Source organism: Hordeum vulgare, chromosome 3H (assembly GCF_904849725.1).
Source record: "Hordeum vulgare subsp. vulgare chromosome 3H, MorexV3_pseudomolecules_assembly, whole genome shotgun sequence".
NCBI lineage: Eukaryota > Viridiplantae > Streptophyta > Magnoliopsida > Poales > Poaceae > Hordeum > Hordeum vulgare.
Genome location: NC_058520.1, coordinates 3,471,948 through 3,483,801, shown reverse-complemented (window position 1 = coordinate 3,483,801; position 11,854 = coordinate 3,471,948). Strand labels below are relative to the sequence as shown.

At 44.0% G+C, this 11,854-nt stretch overlaps 1 protein-coding gene across 2 annotated transcripts; it reads right to left on the bottom strand.

Moving 5' to 3' along the window:
• Window positions 1–10,134: 10,134 nt before the first annotated feature.
• On the bottom strand, window positions 10,135–10,955 carry LOC123439133. 2 transcript variants are annotated; one of them, XM_045115882.1, is made up of 2 exons: window positions 10,774–10,955; window positions 10,135–10,655 (listed from the first exon to the last, which is right to left on the bottom strand). In XM_045115882.1, exons 1-2 carry the CDS (start codon window positions 10,916–10,918, stop codon window positions 10,423–10,425), a joined length of 378 nt encoding a protein of 125 aa, XP_044971817.1. In that variant the 5' UTR covers window positions 10,919–10,955; the 3' UTR covers window positions 10,135–10,422. The 2 variants fall into 2 exon arrangements, with proteins under 2 accessions (XP_044971817.1, XP_044971818.1); XM_045115883.1 differs by having other exon boundaries at window positions 10,798–10,955.
• Window positions 10,956–11,854: the final 899 nt, after the last annotated feature.

The window sequence follows — 11,854 nt, the reverse complement described above, 5'->3', positions numbered from 1 at the left end:
TTTTCCAATAACTTGCAAATGCTTCTCTGACCAAGTTATTGAAGATGTGTGGCAAGTCAAGTGCCGAAGTCGCCCCTCTGTTTGTCAGTGTTGTCCCCTCCCGGCGCATGGTTTGAACCGGTCAAGCAAATCTGCTGGTAAATGTAAGAAGTGTAACATAGAGCTCGGACGTAGATGCTAATCTTGACCAATCGACGAGTGCATGCACGGCCAGCAAAATTGCGTGGTATAGTAATTGTGGCATGCATAGAACCTATTTACCTCTCCGCTGTTGGTCCAGACCCGACGCCGAGTACTTTCCGACGACGGCAACGACCGACGACGAACGACGACGAAGCGCACGCACGTAGCAAAGCTAAGCACCCAGGCTAGCAGCTGGATGGATAGATGGAAGCTAGCACAACTAGGCGAATGCTGAACACGTACGTATACAACAACCGGCTGATTGATTCTGATGGTCAAAACTACATGCACGTACACACACGAGGAGGCTGGCCGTATATTGCCAAAGGCTCGTATCGAGCCTTGTGTATTTTATTTCAACTCTGATCGATTTGATCTAAGCAAAGTACAGGGATAGGTTACATATATATACTAGCTAAGCCAGTTAGTAGTAATCCTACTCGGTGCATTATTAGAAATCATAGACAAGCACGTACACGTCCACGGCAAGGACACGGACTCGTATACGTGGTCGTGTTTAACTCTAACATCCGCCTTCACTAGCTATTATCTTTTTGTAGGCAAACACATGCTTTATTATATCGCAGACGGAATGTTTACATGTATGGTGACTGATTCATAAGATAGATCAAACCAAGTGCGACCGCAAACACTTTAATTTCATACATGAAATAACAACTGGAAAATGAAGTTTGCGGAGCCTGGATTTCCTGAATGATTACACCATAATGGGCATTCACGCCCCTCTGAATTTCTTTGACCAGTATGTCCCTATCAACTTGTGACCATATGAACTCTTGCAAGATTCAGATCTTCATCTAGGGTGAGACCCTCCCAACATGCCAATGCATCCATACAAGTCGGGTCTGAGATTGCATGTGGTAGGGCAGGTGGCGGCGCCAACAGAAAAACTCTATTGGTTCATTTGTAAGTTCTGGGGTCAATTGGCTCAAGTTGCTAGGAGTGATAAACAAAATTTTAAAAAGAAAATGGGTGTTACCAGAAAATGCTTGTTATAAGCTCCGAGGTTCTAAAGAATAAGTTTAGCTCCTGAAAATGCTCAAAATAGCCAAAATCACAGTCATCATTGTTATATAATAATGGCACTATAGGGTCAACTTCGATTTTGCAACTAAACCTCGTACGGTTATTGGATTTGTTTGAGCATTACCTGCATGAGCAATGCCTAGTTGCCGTTGTTTGGCCACATCAGTTGCGGCCAAGGAGTCCCTTCATTGGTCTCTTGCACCACCTGTGTCTCTGTGATCTCTATTGCCATAGCTTTTTATGCACCGTCGCCGTCGGAAATCTGATCACACTAAGTTCTAGGGGAGGGGGTGTCCACAACTTTTCTGCTCTTTCTGCTCTTCTATAGGGTCTGTGGCCCACACTATGAGCAACCATGATCTACAACGTTTGTTCCACTTTAGAAATAGATCAAGGAGGGATGTCAGTACAGATTGGGTTGCGCAAGTCCAAATTGACCGTAGTCAGTTCATGCATCTGACGGTAGAGTAGTCAAGTACTCGACTTGCATGTTAGAATGAACCTTTTGTACTATTAAGTGCATGATGTCACAGCCTTGATGAATCGAATAAAGCACCCGGTGGATTTAAGTTCCTTCGTCCACAAAATATAGCATGCCACTCGCATGATGGAACCTATATATGAATCAAAAGGAGGCTCACAGTCTCACAGAATAAATGGGAAACAGTTAGCAAGTCCAAAGTAAAGTCGGTTCATGTAGTTGAGCGCCATGTCTTGCCCTGATTAGTACTAGTTAACAGATTCGTGATCATCATAATTTCAGTGTAATTTACTAAAGATGAACGTAAATCAAGATGGACGCTAGGGAAGACCAAATCAAAGTCAATTCATGCGATCTAGACTGTACGAGCAATTAATGTGCGACTTACTGAAAGCAACTTGCAAGTAAATCTAGGATCGATCAGCCGATCTTGATCTCGTCAAAGTCAATGCTTCGTTAAACAACTTTCTACTGACAAGTAAATGCGGGGTACCAAACCTTGTGATTGTCCTCTGGAGTAAAGCAAAGTCTTCAACACATTAGTACTTGCAAAGTACGTCCCAAAACAGTGTTACCAAGCCATTTGAATACTACTCCCAGTGAAATTAATGGAGCCCAGTGAAGGTGAATATGATATATTCCCTCTCTAAACTCTCTTATGTTTCTTTACGGAGCGAGTGCCCCTCAAGCCAACTTGCAATATATTTTAGCCAAACTGTACCATGATGCAGCTTCCGTTAGATAGTGGCCAGTCCATATAATTTAGTTTAGATCCACAGGAAGCTAGATAGCTAGCCTATAAATAGTACCAGGAGGCGCTCCATCATATAGTCACCAGCAGGTAGCTTATTCACATATCTTATCTTGACACCTTCTCTTAGTCCACATATCTAGCTACTTCTTTAGCTACAAAGCTTGCTCGGCAACAATGGCTGCAGGTGGGGCTTCTCTTGTTGCTGCTGTTGCTGTTTTCTCCATGTTGATCATGTCTTCGCTAGGGCAGCCAAGGCCTTCATGCAATGACTGTGTGGCACCATGCAATGCCGAATGCAATGAAAAGATGAAAATCTTCTGCGGTAGTGCCTGCAGCGGCGGTGCTAGGGAGTCCTGCCGGAGAGCGGTATTGGCGCAGTGCACTGCACGCGGTACTTGCTGCAGTAGCAATGGCACATGCACTTGTGACTGCATGACAGTAGCTGGAAAAAGTTGCATGGAGATCGGCGGCTTCAACCCCATAGGTTGCCACTCTTGCCAGTACGGCATAGCCGTGGAATGCTATCCCATCTGTTACAACAACTGCAAGAAGATAGGGTGCGAGCCTGCATAGGAATAACTAATGGGTTGCCCTACACAGGAAATAATATGACTCGCTGTAGTCGCTTTCGTCGATTTCTGTAAACGCCACGACCTGGTTTTGTGGGATGGCGCAGGAGGAATGGGCCGTGGCGCATCACCTCTGGCTTTTTTAGCCGAGGATTTGTATTCTGTATTTCTGTTTATTTTTTCTGTTGAATAATGTGTCCCAGTGTGAACTGTGAAATGATGGTTGTTCATGTTGATTATCTTGTATACATCAGCTTGTCCATCAGAGTATGCGTTTTTGTGTCGTTGTAGTATCCAATAATACCGGAAGGTGATGCTTGCATTCGCCATGTCGTTTACTCTCTTTTGATGTTCATGACACTGTCCTTTTCCATATGTAAATCACCTTCTACTGATGATTACTCCATGTTAAGCACCGATTCAGTTCAATTTGGTTAGATAATTCTGTTGCTATCTAGATTAATACATGGACAGCCATGGCTAATGTCACGGGAGAGAACGAGAGGGAACTGACCACACTTGGATTCAGCCATAGACATGGGCGATAAGTACAGGATACAAACTGCAGCACGGGATACAAACTACAGCGCGACCACCTCTGTACAAGAGCTCACACGGTACCACCTCTGTATGGCTTCAGCTATACAAGAGCTCACACGGTACAAATTAACAAATATACTCTCTCCGTTCCTCAATATAAGTCTTTCTAGAGGTTTCACTAGCGAACTATATACGGATGTATATAGACATACTTTAGAGTATAAATTCACTCATTTTGCTCCGTATGAAATCCTTAGTAGAATCTTTAAAAGAGACTTATATTCAGGAGCGGAGGAAGTAGTATACACTAGCAACCTCCTGCAGTAGTGTTGTCCTTGACGGCGATGCAGAGATTGGACCGGAACTCGGTGAAAACGTTCGACGGCAGTTCCTTTGTCATGATATCGACGAGCTGTTGCCAGGTGAGGTTGTGGAGCACACGAAACTTGCTGAGAGCCACACGCCCGCAAGCAAAATGTATGTCCAACTCCACAGGCTTGTTGAGACGATGGTGGACAGGGTTGGTGAAGAGGTAAATTGCCGAGACGTTGTCGCACTACACCAGTGTAGCTTTGTCGACCGGCTCCAAGAGCTCACCAGTGAGCTGCTGCAGCCATACGCATTGGCAACAACATTGGCCACGCTGCAGTACGCTTGAACGGGACACCTTCACCCGACCTTTTAAATGTTCGCTAGTGGGCTGGTCCCTACCATGTCACGTATTTTCAAAAAGGACCATCATACCTTTTATTACAATGAGGTATGGAAAGATCTTCACCGTTAATGTGTTTAGGAAGGATGTACCGAAGCAAGAGTGATGTTTAAAAAGATGAAAACAACAATACAAATTAGAACCGAAAGGCAGCACCTGCGCGAGAGATGAATGGGACAAAGGAATTGGGGGAATTTCTAATGTGCAAAGATGGCAAAGTAAAATCAGACATTTGCGACAATTTTTACGTGGTTGGGCAAAGAACCAAAGTGGGCATTATAGAATTCAAAAAGAAGAATTGATTCAGCTTATCAATAGTTTGGAATTGAAAGCTGAGATTGCACCGCTAAATATTGCGGATAGGAGTAGTAAATCTGAGGCAGAAGAGAAGCTTCGGAAGTTACTTCGAGAGGAAGAGATTAAGTGGGCATTAAGAGCTAAAGTGTCCGCGGTCGTCCATGGGGATGATAACACACAATTTTTTCATATGATAGCCAATGGCAAACGTAGAAAGAAGAAAATATTGCAACTTGAACAGGATGAGGCTACAATTATTGGGCATGAGAACCTAAAATTGTATATCTCAAACTATTACAAAAAATTATTTGGTACTCCCGAAGTGAACTCTGTAACATTAGATGAAACTGCTACAGAGGATATACCTCAACTCAATGACGATGAGAATGGGGTCCTTTCAGCTCCGTTTACTGAGAAAGAGGTGTTTGATGCAATTATGCAAATGAAACAGAACAAAGCCCCTGGACCAGATGGGTTTCCAATTGAGTTTTACAAACGCTGCTGGCACATCATAAAAGATGATCTTATGTCCATGTTTCATGATTTATTTAACGGGCAGCTCCATTTATTTCACTTAAACTTTGGCTCCATAACTTTACTACCAAAGAAAGAAGGAGCCATTCGAATTGAGCAATTTAGGCCAATTTGTTTGCTAAATGTAAGTTTCAAAATATTCACAAAGGTTGCAACGAATAGATTGGCACAGATAGCACATTCGGTTGTTCAAGAAACTCAAACAGCGTTCATGCCAGGTAGACACATCCTGGAAGGGGTTGTCGTACTGCATGAAACGTTACACGAAATACACTCTAAGAAACTAGATGGAGTAGTTTTTAAAGTGGATTTTGAGAAAGCATATGACAAAGTGAAATGGCCTTTTCTACAGCAAGCGATGCGAATGAAAGGATTCAATGAAGCCTGGAGGAAACAGGTTGAGACCTTTATCCAGAAAGGTAGTGTAGGGATAAAGATTAACGATGACATGGGTCATTATTTCCAAACCTACAAAGGATTAAGACAGGGAGATGCTATGTCCCCAATTCTATTCAACATAATTGCTGATATGTTGACGATCCTAATAAATAGAGCCAAGGAGAAGGCACTTATTGGGGGACTGATTCCACATTTGGTGGATGGAGGAGTGTCCATCTTACAATACGCGGATGATACAATCATTTTTATGGAGCATGACATAGCCAAAGCTAGGAATATGAAACTTATACTGTGCCTGTTTGAACAACTCTCGGGGCTAAAGATTAATTTTAAGAAAAGCGAATTGTTCTGTTTTGGTAAAGCCAAGGAGGAACACGAATCCTACAAACAATTATTCGGTTGCGAGATGGGATCGTTGCCATTTTCTTATTTGGGTATACCTATTCACCACAGAAAACTTACAAATAAAGAATGGAAAAGCATTGAGGATCTTTTCGAGAAAATACTAAGTTGCTGGAAGAGCAAACTTATGTCATATGGGGGCCGGCTAGTGCTTATTAACTCAGTGTTAACAAGTTTACCAATGTTCCTCCTATCTTTTTTCGAGATACCTGTAGGGGTACGAAAAAGACTAGATTTTTACAGATCTAGATTTTTTTGGCAAAGTGATGAAAGTAAGAAGAAATATAGGCTTGCCAAATGGGACATGATGTGCAGGCCGAAGGATCAGGGGGGGTTAGGAATAGAAAACCTACAGGTGAAAAACATGTGCTTATTAAGCAAATGGATTTATAGACTTTCAGTGGAGACGGAAGGAATATGGGTGCAAATTTTACGTAATAAGTACCTACAAACCAAAACTCTGGCACAAGTGACAGTGAAACGCACGGATTCACCATTTTGGAAAGGGTTAATGAAGATAAAACAATCCTTTTTCCGTATGGTGAAGTTTCACATAGGCGATGGTACCACGACCAGATTTTGGGAGGATACGTGGTTGGGAGATACACCACTATCTGCGCAGTATCCGGTATTATATAATATTGTACGGCGTAAACAGGATTATGTCGCTACAGTTATGCAGACAACCCCCCCCCCCCCCCCCCCCCCGAATATTCAATTCAGGAGGTCACTGCTGGGAGAAAGATGGGATTATTGGTTACACTTGGTAAGAAGGCTTATGAATGTACAGCTATCTGACCAACCAGACAAAATTCACTGGAAGTTAACTACAAGTGGTAGTTTTACAGTGAAATCGATGTACACACACACCATTAATACCGGAACAATTCCTACCTCTTCACATATTTGGAAAATTAAAGTACCACTAAAAATTAAGATTTTTATGTGGTTTCTTCACAAAGGGGTCATACTCACGAAAGATAATTTGATTAAAAGAAGATGAGTGGGTAACCCTAGATGTTGCTTCTGTGATAACAATGAAACGATAAAACACCTCTTTCTCGATTGTCCATTGGCTAGACTTTTATGGCGCACTATTCATATAGCCTTTAATATTAATACTCCATTAAGTATGAACATGTTATTTGGGACGTGGCTTAATGGAGTGCAAGACAATATAGCCAAGCAAATTAGGATTGGATCATGTGCTTTATTATGGGCTATTTGGAATAGCAGGAATGATATGATTTTTAACAATAATAGATTCAACAACTTCTTACAGGTCATATACAGAGCAACCTCCTTGATCCGTACGTGGTTGTTACTCACGCCTCCGGAGTTCAGGGATCGTTTGGCTATTGGGTGCAACCGGTGGGAGACGGCAGCGCGGGCTATCTTCAACCGATATGGATGGCTGCACACTAATAGGCTAGGTGTATAGGCATCTTAGTCTGAGCTTGATTTAGCCCATGTTGGCATGTATTTATTTTTCTTTTTCGGTAGACTTCTGGCTGTTTATGTACCTTGCACTACGGTTTAACCTTTGCGATTAAATAAAATGACTGCATGCATCATCATGATGCAGAGGCCGGGGGCTCATCCTCCTTTTCAAAAAAAAAAAAAAAAACCACCCCTAGATGACTAGCAGCCATCAGCTCCAATAAGCGCCATGGCATGAGTCGTCACATCACCTGTGGTTCCTCGGTGTCTTACCCCACGGTGCCGGAGGCGTCCATCCTACTTTGTTCCCTCCTCCTGATCCCTCACCCTCCTGACCAACATGGTTTCCTCCCCCCCCATGCACCGCCCGACACCCCCTGATCAAATTGGTTTCCTCCTCCCCTTTGCGCAGCCTCAGCTCCCTGACCAAAGTCGCCAAATGCACGCCCTGATGCCATCGCAACAAATTATATGTCAAAACGGGCATCCACTTCCAAAATAAGAACTAGAATTGGCGTGTGGTTGCATACCTTTGCAAACGGCAGGGCTTGTGAATGGCAGCATGGAGTAGCAGCACATGATCACTGGGAGCATTGCCATGGCGCGTGTCAGCAAGGATGGAGAAGAAGATGACCGCTTCATGGTCGATCGAACGATCCTATCTTGCTTTTCCAGCCTCGCTCCCTGGATTTCCGCCGGCAAGCCTATGGACCCAACTCCAATCCACATGCCGCTACATCGGCCAGTGGTATGGAGAGTATCCTTTGTCCCTCGGCTCTCGCTAGTAGATCGGTAGGAGTTTCCTCCTTTTTTCATCACATCCACTTAATTTCAATCAGGTCAAAAAATATATAAAATGAAGACAATGCTTGACCGAAGAATCCATGGAAGGAAAAAACATGCAGGCTTAAATATCCCGTGAGATGCTTCAAAAGAGCATAAAAATCATTCTAAGAATAAGGAAAAAGTATAAAACAAATGTAAAATGTGTGATATGCCTTGAATAGCTTGAATAGTTTGTAGCCAGTTTCAATTCCAAATCATTTGGTGACATGGGACTCACTTCTCTGTATAAACGGATGGTGGCGCTTCTTTTTCGAAATAGTCTTCCAGGCAGCAATCCTTCTCAACTTCGTCCATTGGGACGGATTAGATAGAACTCCGATGTAGATACCTGCCAGCTTATCGGGGCAACGAGTTTAGGGCTTTTTGTTGTGCGTATGCAACGATGAGATTTGTTGTCTGGTTCTTGGGATCAATTCAAGTATTCAGTGGCAATAAGTGCGGCTCCGGGAGTGCGGCTCCGGGATGCTGGTCCTTACGGACACAAGTACGAAGACTTATCAATTGTCAAGGATAAGATCAGGCCAACTCCGAAGCTGGAGCGATGACAACGGCACATCGACAGCTTGTTCTGGCAGCGGCAAAGGTCGTTCGGTGGTCCTTAGCCCTTGATGTATGTTTTTATTATATTTGAGGTGCTTCCTACTTCCGATAGATCTTTATATTTGTCTAAACTTTTCGAAAAAAGATCATATATCACACAATCAAACTATAAATTTACATTTAATTTGCAAACCAGCACTTTCTCTAAAGATAGAGACATCAACCCAAACCACCTTCCGGGAGGCAAGCACCAATCAGCTTCCAGTAATCGCACCATGGCTGGAGCCGTCACATCACATGTGGTTCCATGGTGTCTTACCCCGTGGCGTCGGAGGGGTTCGTCCTACTTGGTTTCCTCCTCCACCGTTTCCTTGTGCCCCTGACCCTGCCCCACCCCCCTGACCAAATGCATGCACTGATGCCATCACAACAAATTATATGTCAAAACGGGCATCCACTTTCAAAGTACTCCCTGCTTCCGGAATTACCTTACCGCAAAGAATGTATCAAGTAAAGTATGTCTAGATATATTTTATTTCTCCGGCAAATATTTCCGGTCGAAGGGAGTATATGAACTAGAACTGACACGTGCCTATGTACCTTTGCAAATGGCAGAGCATGGACATGGCAGCATGGAGCAGCAACATACGATCACCATGATGATTGCCACGGCGCGTCCGAGCGAGGACGGAGAAGAAGAAACCGCTTCATGGCTGATGATCCTGTCTGTTCCCAGGTTCAGTTCTGAAGAACTGATTCGATCTCTCTTTGTGGTTGTGGTTGTGGTTGTGGTTGGGTTACTCCTCCTGGTTAAGTACTCTAACAAGTGAGCGTCAAGTCAAAAGGTGGTCTGAACATCTTAATTAACATTAATTTGATCATGATCGTCGAAGCTGACATTGAACCCATTGGCTCATAAACCGGGACTAAAGCCTAGCCTCATGAATAGGGACTAGTGGCAGCATTAGTCCCGGTCCAAAAGTCAATCTGGACTAATGCTTCGGACCAAAGGCCTGTTCTCTACTAGTGTTTGCTGCTTGGATATATATACACCAAACTGGATGTGATTTTCTTTTGGTACGATACACACACACATCTTGATGTCCAATCACTACAAGACTTGTTGTGTATATCGTGTAGGTCTATGTTCACTGCGCTGCATATGTGCATTGTTCCTATTTCTCTTTCACTTTTTTGAAAGAAAAATACTCCACATATATTAATTAATAATTAATTAAAAGGTCCATACGGGCTTTCGTTATACATACACCAGACGGGGATCATATATATGATCTATTATCAAAACTGGAATTTGCTCATGTGCCACCACATTGGCTTGACGATTGATCTTTCTGATCTTAAATTATTGAATAGCCTCATGATCCAGTGATTCCTTCTTCGCCAGTCAATAGGCATGCAGCGTGTTAAGATTTTCATTTGCAAGGAAGCCACCATCACCAAAATAATGTACTTATGAATGAAAGGTCAGAGGTGACACCAATACATGTTGAAAAACAATTCTGAAAATAAGGAATTAAACCGAAATTAACAAACTTGTTGCTTTTGGCCAAATACGGCAATTTCGGTCAACAAGAAAATGTTTTAAAGTTTGAAAATATAATCCATGCATAACATACAAAGCCACTAATAGCCCCAAACTTTGTGGGGGCGACGTTGTTCAGTTCCTCGTGCCGTGCAGGTTCCTGCAGCGTGGCCGCGGGTGCAGGTCCTCAGGATGTGGCTGCGAAAGTGCCGGCGGCGGTGGCTGAGTGTAGACATGGCCACCACCGCCGCTGCCGCCGCTACCACCGCCGCTGCCGCTGCCGCCCTGGCGTACCGGCGGCCCGGGCTGTGGTGGCGTCGGCCAGTATACTGGTACACGCCCGCCCTCCGGAAAACTATAGCCCGCACCTGCATGAACACCACCATCATATGGCATGCAAATCACACGACTATCGCCAGATGCAGCATGCATGAACATCAACTCCAAACACACGAAACAACAGCAGGGACGTCTGGTGGTGGCTACCTTTCTCTGCGAACATGCCGTTACCTTGGTCGGCGGCGGGGGCGGCAGAGGATGACCGTAGCAGGCAGCAGCAGCATAGAATCACCACAAGGATTGGCATGGCGTGTGCGACTAGCGAGAACGAGGAGGAAGAAGGTGCCTTCATTGCCGATCAATGTCAAAGCTTTTCTCTTCACGGACTAAACAGCCTCTCTGACTAAATGGCAGTGGCGCTAATCCCGTTTCTTATACTGCTACCCCTGCCAAATAGCAGTGGCATTAGTTAATCCTCACGGTCAAGGTCGCCTCTTTCGGTACTGCACGTACTCACACGATTCATTTTGGGTCCAATCCTCGAGAATCCTATGCCTGGAGAGTTGTTCATTCCAGCCCAGCGGCTAGCGTCCCCAGAGGTCTGGAGGTCGCCCATCGAGATGCTACACTCAGCTTGCAGCTTGAACAGGTCAAACAAAGCTGCTTCAGATGTATTTGTGATGAAGTGACGGGTTGACCTACATTTTATTTTGTGAGCCGGATTTTGAACATATGTATGGTTGTATTGTTTAAACATATTTTAACATGTAAACCAACCTATGGTTGGATGGTTAGAGGAACAGTGGTATCCTAACCTATCAGGACTCAAGTAAGAATGCCAGCTTAGTCTTTGCTCCTCGCGTGCCAAGTGGTGCACCCATTTCCTTATTAAGCATCCTACATGGTAGCGACTAACCTCGATGTGGTAGAAGGCTATAAGAGCATCTACAGACGGACTTATCAAATCTGACGCCTTAAACGTTTACAGACGCACCTAATGAGTGACCAGGCATATCCGTTTTAAGTCTCTATTTGTCTGCGCACGTAATCACACTTCTCATCTTTCTCATATGTCGATTACTTGCACGCGATTAATGGAAATGAAGAAAGAGAAGAGAAATAATAATAAAGACAAAAAAAGGTGGTCCCGAATTGGTCACGTTCTATGTAACGGACTAACGCGGTGCGTCTGAACGCATCGGCAAGCCCTCATATTTTGCCTACATTTGTCATAATATGAGTGTTGGCCGAGAGCACAGAAGTATAGGCATGATATGAGGAGTTTTGT